The 20803-nt window shown below is 40.8% G+C and overlaps 3 protein-coding genes across 3 annotated transcripts; all 3 read left to right on the forward strand.

Annotated features, from left to right (window-relative positions):
• Positions 1-603: 603 nt before the first annotated feature.
• LOC109413378 (uncharacterized) lies at positions 604-20234 on the forward strand (the record flags this gene model as incomplete). Its single annotated transcript, XM_062842358.1, has 7 exons — positions 604-748; positions 4584-4784; positions 5292-6281; positions 6348-9852; positions 9920-12777; positions 12985-18661; positions 19145-20234. Coding segments are annotated over 3 exons (921 nt in total), but the record flags the coding sequence as incomplete, so codon positions are not given.
• On the forward strand, positions 11947-12315 carry LOC134284086 (uncharacterized). The gene has a single exon (XM_062842362.1). The coding sequence runs from the start codon at positions 11947-11949 to the stop codon at positions 12313-12315; it is 369 nt and encodes a 122-aa protein (XP_062698346.1).
• LOC109413361 (uncharacterized) lies at positions 16951-20578 on the forward strand. The gene is made up of 7 exons (XM_062842369.1): positions 16951-17074; positions 17991-18219; positions 18439-18605; positions 19407-19676; positions 19860-20181; positions 20263-20276; positions 20319-20578. Exons 1-7 carry the CDS (start codon positions 16951-16953, stop codon positions 20576-20578), a joined length of 1386 nt encoding a protein of 461 aa, XP_062698353.1.
• The last annotated feature ends 225 nt before the right edge of the window (positions 20579-20803 follow it).

Below are 20803 nucleotides of genomic sequence, written 5' to 3' on the forward strand. Positions count from 1 at the left end.
ACAATTTCATTTTTTATTTTTATTCTATAGTCCTGATTTTATCGAGATATTTTGAAATGTTATTCTTGATTTCAGTCCTTCCCCGCACACGCCGATCGTGTTGTTTGTCACTGTTTTGTTTTGTTTGTTTACGTTTCAGAACATCGGGTACAAACCAGTATCGTAATAGGACGAAAAAAGGGAAGACGATCAGACTCAGACGCATAGCCAAAGGATGTTTGTTCGACCGGATTCACAACTACCACTGCATTATTTCTGTCGTACGCCCAATACCTGGGCAAAATGCGCAGCCTTCAGCAAGTTCAGCTCAGCCGTTAGTCGATGTCAACACATCAGGTGCGGGTAAGAAATATGTGATCGATTATGGAATGGCTTGTTGTAAACAAAGTCCTTTTTGAAATATTCTAGTGATAGCATACCGGGAGACGAGGAACTGGTTCCGACACCATCACGACGAGTTCGATAACGTCCAGAAACGGTGGGAAGCAACTACAGTGCCATTTGTTTACACATAATCACCAATTTGGAACGAGGGGCCGATCTATCAGCACTTGCGGGATGAATACCTGTTGCTGCAAAACACTGCCGGCTATCAGCTCGTAAATATCGACTTCAGCTGTAAAGAAATGCGATCTTCCTTTCGCACAATTCACTGGGTTTCGCATTCGCGCTAAGGTAGTGTGTCCCAATGAGGTATCTGAACTGGGAAAAATCCTGTTGGCATTGCTGAACGAAGAAATAATTGAAGGTAGGTGAATGAGTTACTTATTATTTATCCGGTGTGCTTGTTTTGATGCGAATTTCAAAAATTCTAGAGCAACATTTATTAACATAGAGTCTGACACCATTTTAGGCGAAGAGACCAATGTTGGGTATTTCCGTTATAACTCAGTCAATTTTAAACCATTTGGTTTGATTGTTTGTACAGAAGACGTTCGGTCTCTAGCCATGTGGTGTGAAACTGACGGTACACGACGGTACGAAATTAAATATAGTGGAAAGTGCCAACAGTAGGTTCCCCTGACTAAATGACTCTTACCCTAGTTATCGTAAATCTTTTGCTGCTGAATAGATTCTTACTGATTTGCACAATGAAATGGGACTGTTTAATGGAATGTTTCTCCAATTGAAGTTGAAATAGACTTTGAAGCCTAGTTTCGTCTTCAAAAGAAATCGCCCAACAAATTTCTTGACCGATTCCTGGCAGAAATTTTCTGCACTGACTGCCACAAGAATTGCCATCTCTTCGCAACTGCGTACTGCAATCGAATTAAAACGATTTCCTTAGCGATTTAGGCAAGGAATTGCCCATGCATCAAAATTGCCTGAGAAATTCCTTTTGTACTGCAAATAACCCTTGAAACGACATAAAAATATTTGTTTGCAAATGTCAATGCGGCTTTTCTGAAGCCCCTTCCATCCAGTGGTAAAAATGAAATTGTCCCTTTAGATCCCAGCGTATAAAATTGCATACACATTGTTCACGTCGGGCCTTACAACAAGTTTTTTCACATATCACATTTTACAGTTTTTTTTTCTACCCGAAAGCGGTGTTTCTTCATTTACATCGAGGAAATCGTGCGGAATGTCGATCGCATTTGAGAGAAAATTCTAGCCCAGCTGTTTGTCGCTTAACGACGAAGCTTTTGTTTTTATTGATGAGATTGTTCCTATTATATTTATTTCTATTTATCAATTTGTCTTTTTATGTATTTATGGGAGAAGGGTAATAGAAAGGGTATAAAACACGTTGTATTGAAATGGAGACAGAAGTCATGGTCACCCGGCACAAATGACGAAAACATCCTCCAAAAGCATCACAATTATTTGATTGCGATGGTTGAAGTAAGATCATCTCTAGCAATGTGAATGTTTGACGCATCCCTTGGGAAAAAATCTTTAGACGGAAAATACAGTTACTTATTGAGATCCTCCTCTGTCAATAACCATTTTGGATGGCTATAGGGGGACAGAGCCCAAAATTCCAAGATGGGGTAAAATGACCCAACTCATAAAATCATTCCTGAATGGTACTTAATCATTACTATAGGTGAATGGTGTCAAGATATATCTGTATAAAACATTCTTCTAGAAGCTAGGCCGTTAAACCCACGGAAATCTTTTGATTTTCCATTGAAAATTGGCAACTTCCGGTTTTTCATGCTTGCAATTAAGGTTTTCGGGTGATTTTATTACCAGCCATGAATTTCCAAAGAAATGGAGGCACACATGAAGGCGCATGGTTGTTAATGTCTACGCTATCCATGTTAGGGGTCATCCAAATATGACGACCATCGTTTAGCGGGGAAGAGGGTGACACTCCATGTATTGAGTAAACGAAAAAAGCGTGACAGAGGGGTGAAAGTGAGTCGAAAATTTCGAAAATTGATGGACGTAATTTTTGAATGTTTTCATGAAGTGGCATCTTACCCCATGTCAGATGGCCTTTTTGCACCACTTCCGTTTTACGAACCATTTTTTAAAATCGCTGAAAATCGATGAAAATGCAATCGTTTAATGAATGTTTTTGCTGAAGCATCGAGCAAATATTGTCTAGTTGCTGTAACCATTTTGAAAGCCTAAGAAATGAGGCTACATATCATTGAAAACGATGAATGTTTGAAAAATGGCATCTTACCCCACTTTCCCCTATCGTGTGGAAGGCACGAAGATACTCTATGCCAAGAAAGTCAAGGAAATTAACATTATGAAAAATTCCTGGACCAACCGGAAATCGAACCCGTCACACTCATCATAGTCTTGCTGATTACCCCTGATACCTGATACTTAACCTTGAATGTACTGAGTAAAACATGTTTTTTATGTAATCTAGTACCTCATTTCGACAATATATTTGGTATATTTGACAGAATCTCATTATCGACCTGGTCTTTTCATAATGTGACTCAGTAAACTATACAGTAGACCAATGTTTCCCAAACTTTAAGGAGGTATCGCCCCCTTACAGAGATTTCATTGTTTTATAGTAGAAGGGTGGAACTGTGCTTAGCGCTACTGTGGCAAATCTAGTAGTTCCCTTTGATGTATCTAAATCTGTGTCACTCTGATTTTAATTAAATTGTTAAAGGAAGTTTTTCGACAATCGAGAATCAATGTTTGGTCACAAGTAGCCATTAAGAATTGGAAAACAATTACAAAAATATGTTATGAGAAAAAAGTGCAACTCAATAAATACCGGTGTATTTTCCAATGTGATTACTTTTCTCCAAATTCAAATCCTGATCCAAATCGAGCTTCGTATAAATTTGAATGCTTCCTGTGTTTTAAATTAATTGTCAAATAAGTAAATATGCAGCATTCATGACTAGATTTGAACGGAATTTTACCCATTTTTTCAATGTTTTCAAATTAGCTTCCAGTAAAGTTTGGAATTCATTCGAGAAGCTTCTCTGAAATATTTTCAAACACTGTGCGTGAAGTTGTTTGTAAACACTGTATTACGAATGTCATCAGAAAAGTGTTCTGCAAATCAACTGAACCTCATGTTATGATTGAAAATTCCATGAAGAAATCCGCCGACGAGTTGAAACAAATTTCGCTCATCAATTCGCGAAAAAAAATCTGTTCTCTGTTCATAATTTTGACAAAAACTAATCAAATATATTTTTTTAGATTTCCAGAATCACAGAAACTCTTTAGAAATACGTATAGCAATTTTTTTTTTCTAGTAATTTTGCCAAAATTCCACATAAATACCAATAGTTCTGTAAAAATTGCGATGGTGGTTAACCGCGCAAGTTACGGAAGGTGAACAGTGACAGCATTTTTTCTATTATCCTGGACAAAACTTGAACTGTAAGCTTGAATGTCAGGGAGTTTTTATGAATCAGTTGGTATTCTCGACTTGTAATTCAACAATATTGATGTTTTCCAATCATTTAAAAAAATCGCTCCCTTTGTAGTATTTTCGCCCCCCAATTTTGATTTTTCAAATTTTCGCCCCCCTGGGCCTGATTTTCACCCCCAAGGGGCCCACTTTCGGAATCACTGCAGTAGACGTTCTATAAGTCTCCAGGAAGAAAAGACTTAATAGAATGTTATTCTGTTTGTAGCTTAGACTTTTGTGCAAGTGAAAATCAAAACTAAAAAAATACTGAAAATCAGGAAAGAAAGTCATATTTAACATGGCGTCATTATTTTTATTCCAGACATGCCGACTCAATTCTGGCCTACGATCATGCCCATCGACATACAACGCGATCTACATGGATGTGTATACTGTGTCAATATAGAACTGGCGAACGAATAGCTTGGTAGTCCTGTTTAAACAAAACCTACCCGGCACCTTATATCATAACTATCTAAAACGTTGACTCCTCTAGTACCTATCGCTTTTTTTCTGCCTAGTTCAAACAAGATTGCTAACGAAAAAGACGGCACAATCTAGTAACAGTGTAAGCTGTTTAGATTATCATTATAGTTTTTTTTAAATAAACAAAATATTGTGAACTAATTATAATCTACTACATCATTTACATGCACATGCATTAATAAGAAATAATACATGCAAATATTTGTAGTATTTAATACTTTTCTAATAAAGTTTTTTTTGTCAATTCCAGACATACAAACCCCATTCCCGCCAGCGACAGCGCCTATCGTAGGCCAGTGGTACGAAACCGTTTTGACATTTGCCACAAGTGCCAAAGGCAATAAAGTACTCGATCTACACGGATACAGGCTCTGTAAGAAGATAACAACCAAACACCTTACTTGGTGGTCTTGTATACGCAAGAAGTGCAAGGCACGTTCCGCTACAATCGGTGAGAGGTACATAAAATTTGGCGAGCTGTACCACGACCATCCCATAAGAAAGAGTTCCAAGTCGTGGATTCCTCTGGTTCCAATTGATTTATCCTGTTTACCGAATGCGACGGAGATTGCCAGGGTGACGAAAAAGTCTTTGAAACATCGTTAGGTTTTCAGTCGACTATCTGTTAAATTGTCCCAATTAAGTTCTAGTACACCATTTTGATATCATGTCGTATTCATTAATGGAGAGATAGTGGAAAACACATCGAAACTAGATTCTATACCGTTTAATTCATCGTTATTGAATTAAAAATATGTTTTACGGTTTTACCTCATTTCTACAACTTATCTGGTATATATAACCAAATCCTAATATCTGCCTGGTCCTTTCATCTTTGTAAGCCTTGTATTGACTTGCTGATTCCTTCATAACAAGGTCCCGAAGATTATACAGTACACGTTTGACTGACTATCCAATAGTATTCACTTAATTTGGATTGCCTTCTCTTCCTCCGTAGGAACCCTTGAGAGTGACCTCCGAGCTTCGCATATCCCTAACTATAGTACAAAATCATCCGCCACGTTTGTCCATAAACCGATTGATCAAATTCCGGAACCCATCGAAGTGCATCGTGCACCTTCCATCTCCGGTGCGATCAAATTCATTCGTAGTCAGAAAAAGAATGCCCAACTGGTGTACAAAGGTTTTCTGTACAATCGGAAATTGACCCAGCAAAACGGCAATACCACGTGGAGGTGCATTGATGTTACGAAGTTACGCTGCAAGGCGATTTGCGTTACCAAATTCAACAAATTGATACGCGCCAAACGGCAGCATGCTCATGAGAACCATGAAAGTAAGATCAGGAATCGGCCGCTGTATGACTACCCGGAAGATTTGGAGGAATATCTGGACATCTACTCAAGGGATCCGATTTCGGCGTCGCAGAAGCTGGACGTCATCGACGATGGAACCGATTACAAGCTGGTCGTTCGGGATACCATCGAGGAAGTCGTGCATGAAGCACCTGGGAGTCACATAGGAGACATGATGGCAAGTGGGACGGATACGTTCTATGCGGCACCTCAGTAACACATTCTAGTACTACAATTAAAAGTAAACCATAATAATAAAGGCTGGAAAAAGTGCGAGCAGATGAAATTTGCCTGAGAGGTAGAGAAATTCCGCATGTTACCATAAGAACATATAATAAAAAAAATGACAAGGGCTTAACGAATGTCCATTTCAGATGAGCTATCATCTTCGACGAAGATGATCCTCAAAGATGACGAATGCGTTGGTTCGTCGGATCGAGTGTATACATTCCTCACCAGTCGACAGGGAGGCATCCACTTGGTTCACGACTGGTACATCTATCGATCGAACCTACGTCGATGCGGCCGTAACAAAGACATCATCTACTGGGAATGTGTGCACAACCGAGTAGAAAAATGTCGCGGACGACTGAAAAGCGTGGGCGATCAACTGCACATTTCGAACTCGAATAGTAAGTGATGATTGTGTCAGATTGTAAAAAGTTCAAAATCTACTAATATGATTTGTTTTCCTCTAGTACAACACAATCATGAACCGGACACAATAAAGATAGCAACGGCCATGGCTTCCGGGCACATCTCTTACAGAACGTTATCATCACTCGGAACCGTATATTCCACAATTACGATATGTGATTCGGTTAAAAAAAAACAATAAAATATGTTTTCTTTTAAAATTGTTTTAACCTCATTTTACTTAATTTTATTTCAACTATTCAAAAACAATGTTACAATCGATGGATGTATTTTTTTCTTCTAGATTTCAAAATTGAGTGTACGGCGGTACAATTCGTCCGAAGTAGGAAGGGCAAGCCACTATTGTTGTACAAAGGCCATCAGTACACGTTGAACCGTCGACGGAAACAGCTGGGCTACTGGGAGTGCGTTCACAGACGTTCGAAGCTGAAAAGTTGTCCTTCCCGGATAACGACGGACAACGTTCAGATTAAGCGTGTCAAGGGCGAACACGACCACATGCCTCCGGAGATGATAGAATATCTGTTGGATGACTGCAATGCATTTCTGAAAGTGGCACCGCCAGAATAAAAGTTGAATATTTGCAATCTCAGTGTGTGCTACCAGACCTAGATCGCATCGATTGAGACCGTTGATTTTTTAAAATTTTCACATTTGATCTTTATAGTTCTCATTGAACGTCTGGTGGAGCCTGAACTAATCAAAGAGGAACCAAACAAGTTGCTGTTCGTTCGCAGTCGTTGGGGACGCAAACTATTGATCTATGAACGATATCCAGACCAACAATTGAAAATGCTAGTGTTTAAAAAAAAAAAGGCCACATCAACATTGCGTAAACAAACACATTTCTGTCGACTTGAGGCCTTTTGAGATCCACCCACGCATCTCACCACCATTAACAGAAAGCTTGATGTTTGCGCTTTCTGTTAGTGGTGGTGAGATGTGTGGGTGGAGTTCAGAAGGCCTCAAGTCGACAGAAACATGTTTGTTTACAAAATGTTGATGTGGCCTTTTCAATTGTTGGTCTTGATATGTTTTCTTCTCCAACAAACGGGTCGAGGCGACGAGCACCACCTACTGGCGATGTACGTTTTCCAGCAATCGGAAAGGCCCAAACCGCTGCTCGGTGCGATGCATTACTAGAGACAATCGCGTTATAAACTTTCGCGGACTGCATAATCATTCGGAAGAAATGTCCAAACTGCATGGAAGGCATGTCTTCGATCAATACAGTGTGTATGATCCATGAAAACATAATAAAACATGTTGAAATGAAAATATGCCTATCACTGTACTGTAGTACTAGAATGTTATTATATTGATTGCAAAACGTCATTTCCGACTACAGTATTTATGATAATTGAGTTTCAATAAACATGTTGAAAAAAATCGATCGAGTTTCACTACAGTACTAGAGTATAAATAAATAATTTCAATCATACTAACAGAATACGTTTGTTTGCTTATCTGTGGCGTTTTAAGGTGCTTACTCGCAGGAGCTGAAGTTCATCAAAAGCCCATGGTCTACGCCGTGTCTGGTGATCAATGACTTCCTGTACAACTGTCACAGTACTAGAGGGAACAAGGTGTATTGGCGGTGCCACAACTACTCTCGAAAGAAGAAGGAAGAACGCTGCAGGGCTAGATGCGTGATTGTGAATGGCAGGCTGAGCGCTCTCACAGGAACGCAGCACAACCACGATCCACACACGGAGAAAATAGCCAAGATTAGTCGACGTAACAATATGGTTGATGAAGTACTAGATTCAGCCAGGGCGGATCCACCGCCGAGCTATCTCACTAGTGGGCTTTACAGTTCAAGCTTTTTGTCCGGAGGTTCTACTTTGCTGGACAGTGGCTCCCCGGATATCGGTTTGATAAAGATCGACGTATTGCCTAAATTAGAAGACTATGGCTTGCCAGTTGAACTGTAAACATGTATTTTTAAGCTGAATTTTTACTTCTGAATCGCAATCGTAATTTATATCAATGTTCGTGAAGCAATACAAACCAACGTGTTTTCGCTGATTTGAAAATTTTCCATCGTTTCATTCTAGTACTGATAAATCCATTATTTCTTTGTACAGTTTTAGACTTCACCCCTGACGACGCCGCTGAGTGCCGGACGTTCATTAGAAGCCAGCGTGGGGCTCCCCTGTTGGCCCTCGACAATTTTATCTACCGGTGTGAACGGGTTCGAAAAACGCGCTCCTATTGGTTGTGCATCCGTTACAAGAGCTCCAAGTGCAATGGTCGCGTAATCTGCCAAGGCAATAAGATTCTTAAACTGACAAATCACTGCCACGCGAACGACGAGCAGCGCATCAACTCGTCGATTCTAGAGGAAACGGATCTGTCCAGCATCAATTTAGAGGCGTGGTACAAGCAGACCATGATGCACAAGAAGCATGAGTCGAAGCGAAAATAAAAATTATACATTCTAGTACTTCAATACCTACATCGCTGATTATGATTGATATGTCTCAAACCCATGCTTTCTATTCTATTACTTCGCTTATGAAACTAATGAAAACTTTTCTCGTTGTAGCTTACATAACGACTACTATCACCACATCTAGTACTACACTAATCGAAAGCCAGAGTGGAGTGCAGAGTGTCTACTATCGGAACGATTTGCGGGACCAGTTGTATCCGGAAGCCGTGCAATACATCCGAAGCCGCCGTGGGCACCCGCTGCTAGTGTTCCGAGGGTACAAATTTCGCCGGAATGGCGGCTGCAAGGAGAAGGGCTACTGGCGCTGTGCTTCTTTTTGCAAGTGCCCTGGAAGGGTTACTACCGTCGATGGGACCATCGTTAAGTACCACGTACACAATCATGAACCGCCTTTCAAAGAATCCGCCGAGTTGTTCTAGGATTGGTGGAGGCATCATTTCGATCAAATGCATTATAATGAATGATTATGATGAACCACAGAATAAATCTCCGTTAGAATATTTTATAGACCATGATAATTTTGATGTCAGAGCAGAAGTTAGAATCAGTTGAGTAAATTGCGTCTTCTGTTCTTATTCATAGAATGGGATCATCAAGGTTTCCGGGCGCTGGAGAAACAGGTGTTCCTTGCCCACGACATTGCTAATAGTTGGATGGCCAACGAGCAAATCAGTTACTGCCAGAGCCAGCGTGGAAGGCCTTTGCTTATATTTCTGGGCTACCGGTTCCGTCGAGAGATGGTGAAGCAATACAAAACCTACTGGAGATGTCTGGTGGACAAATGTCCCGGACGGATGATAACAATGCTTCCAGGGGATACGGTAATGCGTTATCGGATACATAATCATCCGTCCAGTTTCTAGAAAACGATCAAATAAATTCTGTTTATTCAAAATGATACAAATGTTGATGTTTCATTACAATTTTGAGTGTGGTACTAGAATACGATCACAATCAACTTATACGATCTCTTTTGATTTTCTTCAAGCTGCTGGATTGGATTTCATTTTCAGTCAACGAGGACATCCTCTGCTGGTTGTTGATAACTTCCTATATCGAAAAAATCGAGGGCATTACTGGCGCTGTATTCGGTGAGCTAGTACTATATTTTGACAAACATTTTCGTTGATCCTTGAATAAAATGTTAACATTTTATAGATGTACCAAGTTCAAGTGTCGCAGTCGACTGATTGTGAAGCCTGGTCAGAAACCTGCTCGTATTGAAGATCACTCGCATGGGCCGGAAACGGAGAAGATTAGTTGGGGCCGGACGGTGATGGAGAACGTGAAATCTCATGAGCAGGGGGATATCGTTTTTCGTATGCGACAACCGCACTGCAAAGTTGATTATGTGATAAATCCAGTTAAGGAATAAATCTGTGCCAGCCATTCTAGTACTTCAAATCTTTTACTTGATCGTTTGAAACTAGTACTTTTTATCTGCAGTGTTTTTACAGGAAGCTCTTTTATCGTTTCAGTTACTGCGATTCCGTACTGTCCTCCTGCGTTGGGCGATCGCAATCCGGTTCCGAAGGTGTGGTACTCCTTTCCGCTGTGCTACGTGATCAATCGACGCGGAACAATGAACCTGCATTTCCGAGGGTATATCTACATCCAAAAAAAGCGGCACAACCGCACAATGAACTGGATCTGCAACAAGAGAAATACGACACAATCGAGCTGTAAATCGAGAATATCCACCGAGGGCAACAACAAGATCCGCTTTGGGGTTCACTGGAACAATCATGGACCCGTGGATATAAATGAACTATTGTGAAATAAATAGAATTGATTGAATGAGCCTTTTTTTCTAACAAGCAGGATTACAGTTATCCTATTCATTGCCAGAAAGGATTCCCACTGTGTTCATAACCAATTTCGTCACTTTTCAGAATTTTCTAATCTAGTAATGCCCGGAATATACGCTGGTATTTGGTACAAGGAGGAACTGGATTTCATCGAGAATCGTCGTGGCGGGTTCAGTTTGAGGCACAAGGGATATCACTTCATCACGGAACGTCGCTACAATAGTACGGTGAATTGGGTATGCAATAAAAGCAGTAGCTCGGCAAGCCGTTGTCCGGCACGGTGTGTTACTCAGGGTCACCAAATGATCAAGTTCAGCAAGCGAAAGCACAACCACGATGCGGTGTACAAAATTAAAGAAATGGACTTTCAATAAACATCGAATCATAGGAGATGTGTTTTTGTGTAGTACTAGAATGGTAGAATAATTTAGACATGAGTTCTCATACACTTCGCTTCGGCGTATAATTTCAGATCGAGTTCGAGGATTCCTGTACGACGAGCAGTACGAACTGGTTTGTAATCGAAAGGGCGGCCTCAACCTGTGCTATCGAGGATACCTTTATCGGAAGAAGACCCAGTTCGCCAATACGTTGAACTGGGTTTGTGCCAATCCCAATTACAATAGGTTCGCCGGTTATGGAAGCGCGAATGGGGGCTTGTGCGGAGCTCGATGCATTACAAACAATAGCGGAGGGTTAAAACTGAGTAAAAAAGGCCATAATCACTCACCGATGTTGCAATACGACGAAGGGACTTCGGTAAAACTTTGCATCGAAACGCTCGAAAATACACAATACAATAGCGATTAAAGCATCGCACATGAATGTTTCTATTCTAGTTCTTTATTTTGTAGCAAATTTTGTTACAGTAGTCAAAAGCTGTTATATTCAATTGATTTTTAATGTTTTCCTTTAGCATTTATTTCAGCAAATTTCGACCAACTTAAAACTGGAATTTGGCTGAAGAAGCCCTACGAGATCGTACCGAACCAGAAAGGTGGAAAGAATCTAATGTTTTACGGCTTCGAATATCGAAAGGAGGCTTCTTTCAAGACATCCATCAATTGGGTCTGTAATCGTAACTCAGTTGGCCGCTGCAGGGCAAGGCTAATTCAGAACACCGTCACCACCGAGATTAAACTAGGACAACATGGCCATAATCATCCTCCAACGAGTATCCGAACCACTAATTGATTGCCTGACCAATAAAAATGGAATTGCATTTTTCAGCGACGGTTGTTTCACTTGTCGAAAAAAAAATTCTAGTACTTCATTTACTGTTCGAATTTCTTAAATACTGATGCCTTTCTCATTTATTATGTATTTCTACAAAATTTAGCAACTGATTCTGAAAACATAGCCATCTTTACGAGAACAATGCGTGGCAAGGAGCAACTACTCTACCTTGGACAGCCGTTTGTTTTTGAGAAACTGGTGGTGATCCAGAACTCCACCCCGAAGAAAATTTGGCGCTGCAATCAGTGGTGGAATCAAAAGTGTCGTGCCCGAGTGTATACTATTGGAAATGTGATAACACCTCTGAATCGCTACCACACCCACTCCGACATAATCAAACGGAAGCGGCGAGTTACGAAGAAAAAAGCGACTATAGTTATCACAACTGGTCCTCCTAGAGATCACACCAATAAGTCGGTTCAGGAACAATACACCGAGTTTGTAGTTGATTGCATACCGGAGGGTTCTGAAAGTGACGAACAGAAAAAAGGGGAAATGACCGATTACTAATATTAGAGAAATACATCTTTATTTAAGAATACAAGTTCAAGCGTTGATCAGCTTTCTCAGTTTTTAGTGGGCAGTTTAACCAAAAGCTTCTAATAACATATTGTTTAATATCAGTTCCAGAATCGATGAAACCTTCACCGCACAAATCACAAGGCATTTCATTTACGGTAAAAACGCATCCGCCGAGTCAAATAGTCAAGCCGCCACCGGAACAGTGGAAGAACGTAGGGCGTCCGGCAGCTGAGGCGCCGTCTACTATGGTTCCACTGCACAGCGGCAGCGCCGTCTTTATCTCAACGATAGATCTCGTAAACATCTACACTCCGAAGGCGGCACTCTATACGGCACGGTTGATTGACGTCATTTTCGGACGGCAAACACTGCTAAAGGCCTGTGTGACTCGGACGAAGAATTCCGGCGACTTGGTCCCGCTAGATGAGGACAAACTGAAATCAGTTATAGGTAAGATAATTCTTTTTGTTGAAGTACTAGATTATTGAGTACACATATATATGTGGACGATGAATGTGTTTTTTTTTTTGCAGAACTGGCAACAATGAACATGGATGCCAAATGATCTGTTTGGACTTCATTTTTTTCTTACGTTCAGTGTACGTCAAAAAAAGTACTAGAATATATTTCCAACATTCTTGTTTCTTTTTCTTCCAGTTCATGTGGTGCATGTTTTCAAGAAACAACACGTCGAAATTTCCGAATCACTCGTGCTGGGCTACATCCGGAACCGCCTCTGTTACCTTCAGAGTTCAAAGAAGTACTGAATCCGTTTGCCATAACCTATTATGAAAATATAAAGTGGATTAAATGCGTTATTTTCATATCTATTCGTTTTTTCTGATATTGTTCAACAAGATTATACGCAACGGAACTCGAATAATAACCAATTTTTCTATTTTTTTAGAAATGGATTTCCGTTTTGAGCTGTCTTCTAGTGGAGCTCGCCAGCTGGTTTGGAAGGGCTACGTTTACCACAAGAATACGTCGACCGGTAGGTGCACCTATTGGCGCTGTGCACATGCTGCTCGACTGAAATGCAAGGCGACCGTGGTGATGGAGTATGGCGTGATGGTGCGGGTCTAGAATCCCTATCACAATCATCTTCCAATGAAGCGACTGGTGTACGGCATGGGAAAAAATCAGAAACGAAACCTGAAAAACCAAAATCTTTTCGACAGCTACAGGAGGGTTAAATAAAGACTATGATGGAATAATGCTACCTAGTTTACCGTTGATAGATTTCCCCTGAATATCGACGCTGAAGGTGCTAACATTGATTTCTAAATCTCGTTCTTTCCTCACAGCCATCTTCGTTGCTGTTAGTACTAAACAACAGTTGCTTAAACTGCGCAACAAGATTTATCTGAAAACAAAGGGACGAGCTTACCGGAGCTTCTTCTCTTGCATAGAGTACAACTGTCCCGGCCAGGTTATGTTCCACGAGTTGAAAGGAGGCCAACTCAAAATTATGGCCGAACATAACGACGACTGCACGTGTGACTACTATAAGGATCGTCCGGAGGAACACTTGGGCCAGCTTAGCAAAGCCGAACTGACGAGACTGGAAGAAACGTTGATGAGCAAAGACTTCGATGATACCTGGGCGGAAATATAAGTGCAGTGTTTGTAGCTTTTATTTATTTTTTTAAATTTTGAATGTAGCGTGAAAAATCAGGGAGTTCATCTTTTGTCTGCGGAGCATCCTATCGTAGCTTTCCGGTGAAAGTACACTAAAAAAAAAGGGAACCATTGTTTTGAACCATACATGTGTTCTTTTTATTTTTGGCTCATTCGTTCTTATTTCTTCCATATATGCTCATTCGAATAATCTACGCATAATCACAGACTGTTATTGCAGATCATCGGCATGTCAAACTGAAAGTAAATGATTTATTCTTACTCAAAACCCATGACAAAATTAATCTAGTACTGCACATTGTAACAGACACAAATACAACCTGAAAAGATTCGTCTCCCATTAATAAAAGCTATGAAATCAAACAAAACGTCCGCTAATCTAGTACTGCATGTTTTTCTATCTTCCGCTACTGATCACTAGTTTACATTTCTCTGCAGCCACGGAACTGGACTCAAAACAACCACTGATGGTCCTTAGTAGAGCCGGCACGTTGCAGCTTCGTTACCAAGGTCACACCTTTAACAAACATGTAACTCGTGGCGAAAAAGTCTACTGGAGATGCAGTCAGTACCTGGTGTACCGGTGCAAAGTGCGCATTCAGACCATGTTGGATGAGTTCTCCATCAGCAAGAATGACCATAATCATCCAGTAGTAGTGCGGCCTCGCGCGTACGGATCGCTGAAGCTGTTGAAGCAACGGTTGGGCAACATTAGATCGTGATACTAAATAAATATGACGAAAGATCTACAATTTAAAGGTTTATGATACCGAAATTCTCTCGCATTTTTGTATTGTAACAGTGCACTCAGCCGATCATCTCATTCTTGTCTTCTAATCGAGTGATTCTAATTTTAGCTGCAACGTCATTCGCCCTACCAATGAACAGACCAGAGTTTGAGTTCCGAAGATCGACACAACGTGGCACTCACTTGCTGATGGTCAACGGAGTGAAGTTCTTTCGCAATCGTCAGCGAAACGATAAGCATTACTGGAAGTGCCATCAGTACTATAAACGCAAGTGTCCGTGTACGGTCGTCATCAATGAGACCACGTCCAATATCACTGTAAAGTACAGACACAATCACGACGAAAGTTTGACGTCATTTGATTCTAGTACTACAGCAGCTCGAGTTTATCCAAATAAGCGCATAAAATAAACATTTTTGCAAGATAACATGTGTTTTGTCTTGATAATATTTCGCCTTTTGGTCATACCTTACCATTTCTAACCGTCAAACCTACTACCTTTCAGAAATCTACTTCACGAAATCGAGCCGAGGCCGTCCGGCAATCATTATCGATGGCGTCAAGTATCTGTTCATGTCGGAGAATCACAAGCGAGTAGTTTGGCGGTGTTCTTCAATGGCCACCAGCAAGCTCAAATGTCCAGCCCGGATATTGCAGTACAAGAACCCCGAGCGCTTTGTCATTCACCGGGAAAAGCATATCCATGCGCCTCTGAAGCGTCACAAGGTGGCTTTCATCGCTCAAGAAATGTTCACAGTTTTGGATTGAGAAGTACGTGTCGATATCACAGCATGTCGTTTGGAAATAAATTTTATAGTTTCATCCCTGTGCGTTTGCTTCGACCGTTCTAGTACTTCGTTTTGGAAAAATTTAAATATTCACGCTTTACTTACAGTTTTGCAACTTTCTTTGTAGAGTACAAGCACCATCTGTCCGTGACGAGCAGTAATGGCAAGGTGCTTACATACCGCAGCAGCCAGAAGGGTCGGCTACAACTGTCGTGCGATGGATTCTACTACGTCAAGGAGAAAACCGTGAAGCAGAAGGACTATTGGCGCAGCATCTATTACACCACGAAGATCAAATGCCATGGGCGATTACACACCTTGAACGGGGAAATTCACCACAGTACGCCCCACAATCACGTGGCCGGAGTGTTTAAACGATCCGACTACAATCGTCTTTCGGAAATTATGATAAATACGGAATCGGGTATTGCCGGGCAGCCGTCGACACAACCTATCTGTATAGAAAGTGTAACTAAAGTCGAACGATACTGAAAATAAATCTTTAAGTTTAGTTATAAACATTTGTGTTGGCTTCGGAGTTGGTTGTAGAGCGCTACTGAAGGCGAACCAAATCGAAATCAATTAGTACTGACTTATTTGTTTGGTTCGCCCTATTTTTAGGATCCACCACAATGACGGTGATGGACACGTTGGACGTACCGGCTATCGAGTTCAGCAGAACGCAGCGAGGTCGCACCATGCTGATCTACGACGGGTACAAATACGTGGAAAATCGTCAGAGCAACAAGAACGTATTCTGGCGCTGCTCAAAATACGTCAAGTATGCCTGCCGGGCGACCTGTGTGACGTCCAAGAGCCCGAGTGAATGTCCTATTCGGCTGGCTGGCAATGCCCACTCGCATGGGCCGGAAAAAATGTTGGACAGTGACAAAATTGAACCCTCCGATGAATCCGACATTCAGTTCCGGTTGATGCAATTGTACTAGATACGCTTGTTGATTGAAGTACTAGATTTTTAACCGAAATGCAACTATTTATTGGAAGTAAATTCGAATTTCTGATAGATACAATTTTCTTGTACTTCAAATTGATCGTTGACAAAATGTGCTTGCAATCATATTAAAAAAATATGGACAAAACATCAGTTACCAGAATTTCCAGTACGGAAAATGTGAACACGCCAATCTAGTACTACATTTTGATGAAAATTTTCTTTCGAAGGTAGTTTATCAAAATTCTGAATTGAAATCTTGTCATTAGCGGTTTAATTTCTAAGCAGATGAATCTAGTACTGCATCGTGAGATATATGTACAAAATATATTGCTATTTATATTGAAATAAACTTTCGCATTTGCAGATTTGATTAATGATACTCGTTTTGATAAAGATCCACCTGTTGGTATCTCAATAACGATCTTTTGTACTTTCAGTAACAAACCAATTCGTGACAGCAAAGTTTGGATACACTCAACGGGGACACGTGATGCTAATGTACAACGGGTACGGATTTATCAAAGACCGCCAAACGGCGAAGACCTGCAACTGGAAGTGTTCGCTGTTCCGAAGGATGAAATGTCGTGGGCGAACCATTACCAAAATCGCCGACGGTAAGCACATGATGAGGATTACCCATGAGAAACACACGCACAATCGGGATGAGTATCGAAAAGAGATGTAAGGCACGTAATCATTAAAAATGCAAGAAGCTGGAGTCGGAGGACAAACCCGAATCAATAACAAAGTCATACTAGCGAGGCGGACATTAGTAGCAGAATGCTAGTTCTCAAATACCAAAAGATGAGAACTTCGCGAACAATATCAATGCCTATGTAACATATGTATAGGTCATTTCATCATTTCATTTTCATAGGACACGATCGGTGAACTACTAGATTTGTAGTGATGAGCTGAATTTCTGTATGTTGAGAAGGTCAATTCTCCGTTTTTGCAATGAAATGGGTCAAAAAGCGTGGGTATAATGATTACTTGCGTAATTTGATGCTGCTTGCGCAAAGCTTTGGATACCTGCGTTGTTTGAGTTGCAAGAAATGGAGAAAAGAACTAAATGGTTTCCCACGATTTTGGCACCAATTCTTTGCTAAAACGGAGAATTACACCATACAAAAATTCAGCTCATTACTACACATCTAGTACTACACCGAACGTTCTTGGATTGATAAGAATCTCCCCTGACTTCGCTGCAAATACTGCAAGGTTGCCAAAATGACTTATTTTTATTCAAGAGTTTTTATTAATCACATGGAATTCAAAACAAAAACAAATGCATAATCTTGCTAGAATGATATTTTGACAAGAAATACTGATGGGGGGAAATGATCGTTTAAGCTAAAAATATCACAAAGCCTGCGAAAAATATATCTGTAGTACTAGATTACATGGGCGTCCATTGAATTTTCTATGTTGAGTAAAGATGTTTCTAGAATTTTCTGCAAGTTATTTTAGCCATCAACGATACCTCAGCAATGAATAGCTCCAAAATGATGCCTTGTTTTTCCATTGTAGATTCCCCGAGCTTTAGGGCAGCTCAGTTCGGTTACACTCAACGTGGAAAGATGATGCTCCTGTACAATGGTTTCGCCTACATCAAGGATCGTGATGCCCGGAACAGCTGCAACTGGAAGTGTTCGCTGGCCGGAAAGCGAAAATGTCGCGCCAGAGCCGTTACCAAGACGGCCCTTGGACGCCAAATGATGAAAATTACCAACCCCAATCACAACCACGACCGAAAAGCGTATCGATTCGATACGGTGAATTTCTTTGCCGACAAGAAATAAAATTATCATTTGTGCATTGTACTGCTTAGTGTTTCAATCGATAACTATACTGCGGTAGACATCTCTATGTGACTTTTGGAGCTAACTGTATTCTTCATCATTTTAGAACTATTCGCTAATGCATACTTTGGAAAAACTCGACGCGGTCATCAAATGCTTCTGCATGAAAATTACAGCTACGTGCGGGAGAAGCAGAAGCAAAGTACCACCAACTGGAAGTGCTCCTGGCATGTCAAATTTCGCTGTAAGGCGCGAGCAGTGACGAAAGAAATCGAGGGTCAGCATTTTGTTCGAATAACCTGCGGTTTCCATACCCATCCTCCGAACAATGGCTCCAAGTCTGGTGATACGTCGAAACACTACCACGAGAACTATTAGACAGTGGAAAATGGTACCATGGTAAGTTCAGTCGTTTGTTAACGACCTGCAAACTGACACATCACTTACGTGTACATTTTGAAAGATAAATGAATGTGAACGGTACACGTTGGTATCCTATAAGTATTGTCAAAGAATTGCACGAGCAACGATTGTTCAAAGATAGTGGAGAGTAGTTTTTTTTTCTTGGAAGTACTAGATAAGAACAGTCAGGAGACGTTAGTTAAACTTTTCTCATTTATTGAAACCAAAGTGCCTAAATATTTGTTTGAGGGACGATTAATCAGAACGTTTACAATGTAATTCTTGTTGTCAATCCTTAATATGGATGGAAGAAATTTGTGTTTGTATATCGTAACATGGTTCTCCGGCAAAACTACCATGGCTCAAATATGATCTATAAGCGTGGAAAGTGATGTGTGCGAGTTTTGCGGTTGATTATAACTAGAAAATGAACTTGTTTTCTTTAAATTCAATACAACTGATTTTAGTTTTTTTTTACAGGTATACTACGACCAAACACTGGCTCTGTGCAACCGAAGCATTTGAAATTATTTTGTTAATCATACATTGCCAGAATAAACTTTATATACAAATTTATGCTTTTTACATTTATACGAACATCCGTTTGTGTTGATCTAGTACTTCACCATGTAAACTTTATATTCAAACTTATTTTTGACACTCATACGAACAACCCTTCGCGTCGTTTAATCGACTGATCTAGTACCCCATCATGTAAAATAATTATCTTTCCCTCTTTTAGATGACATGCACGGCTTCTCGCAACGGGCTCACTATGAGTTCACGTCCAGAGGAACGCAATGTCTAGTATACGATGGCTATTTCTACAGCAAAAACAAAACAAACGAGGGTGGCGTCCGGGTCAACTGGAAGTGTCGTTACTACCAACGGTTCAAGTGCAAAGCACGAGCACTCACTAAAACAATCAACGGCTGTGACTATGTGAAGGTCTCCAGTACGGAGCACACCCACATGCAAGAGATGTACTGTCAAGACCTACGACGGAAGCGACGTAGAGCTATGCAAACAGGATCATTAGACTATCATTTCCTGGGCTGAAGATCTGTGTGACCTATAATAAAAATATCTTTGTGGAAAACATGTTCTTTGATGACTCTGATTGCTTGTTCGTTTTAGCTAAGCTAGATGGGACAGATTATTTTTATGCTGATTTATTTGGCTGTTTTTTTTTCAGGAGGGGCTGACAAAACAGCGGATCTGGAAATGGCACAGTTTGGATCAACCCAGCGGGGGCGACCCCTTCTAGTACATCAAGACTACACGTACATCCGCAATGGAGAGTTTGGCGGCACAATCAATTGGCGCTGTTCGGCCTACCGACGACTGAAATGCAAAGCCAAAGCCATAACGGTCAAGCACAATGGCGTGGAGTTCGTAAAACTATCCTATGCCTTACACAGCCATGGCCCCAAGACTGGAAGCGATCAGCAGTGGAAGCATGAGTCGGAAACGGTTGATTTCCTGCGCTGTGAAGAGGATGAAGAAGCCATGATTAAGTGTTTCTTAGAAAATTGAGATACGTTGAATAAAAACGACAAACTTAGATGTATTTTCTATGCATTTATTATCCATTCTAGTACTACACCTGAGTGTTTGTTGTCATTCACATTATATCATTTTATCTCCTATACAGGTAACATTATTTATGTGCTGTCGAAACGAGGCACTAAGCATCTGTTCTTCGATGGCAACATGTACACACCGAATGAGAGACCCTATCCCGGGCAGCGTTCTAGGACGTGGAAGTGTACGTTGTACTACCGATTGAAATGCCGAGCCCGTATCGTTACCAGTGAAGCCAACGGGCTACCCAAGTTGCGTGTGGTAGTAGCCGAACATACCCACGAAAAGCTGTTTCCCCATTTGAGCGAGAAATTCCGAAGTCTATTCTAGATCAACGAAGACACATACCAAAATCTAGTCCATCACCGATTGATCTCTATTTTACTCTAGTCTTATTAAATCTTATCGATTTAGAAATAAATGTTCGTGTGCTTTGATGATCCGAGTGTTTGGAAGGTTTCAGCTCGTAATCCTTTTGTCATGTGTGGTCAGAAGAATCTAATCATTACTGTTTCTCATTTACTTCTAGACCCGTACGACTGGGGTCCGCTTAGT

Source organism: Aedes albopictus, chromosome 1, assembly GCF_035046485.1.
Source record: "Aedes albopictus strain Foshan chromosome 1, AalbF5, whole genome shotgun sequence".
NCBI lineage: Eukaryota > Metazoa > Arthropoda > Insecta > Diptera > Culicidae > Aedes > Aedes albopictus.

Coding starts and splice junctions, on each gene's coding strand:
- LOC134284086 (XM_062842362.1), top strand. CDS start 11,947: ATGCGTGGCAAGGAGCAACTACTCTACCTTGGACAGCCGTTTGTTTTT.
- LOC109413361 (XM_062842369.1), top strand. CDS start 16,951: ATGCTAATGTACAACGGGTACGGATTTATCAAAGACCGCCAAACGGCG. Junction 18,220..18,438: donor CACAACCACGACCGAAAAGC/GTATCGATTCGA, acceptor TGAAAATTACAG/CTACGTGCGGGAGAAGCAGA. Junction 18,606..19,406: donor GAACAATGGCTCCAAGTCTG/GTGATACGTCGA, acceptor TCCCTCTTTTAG/ATGACATGCACGGCTTCTCG.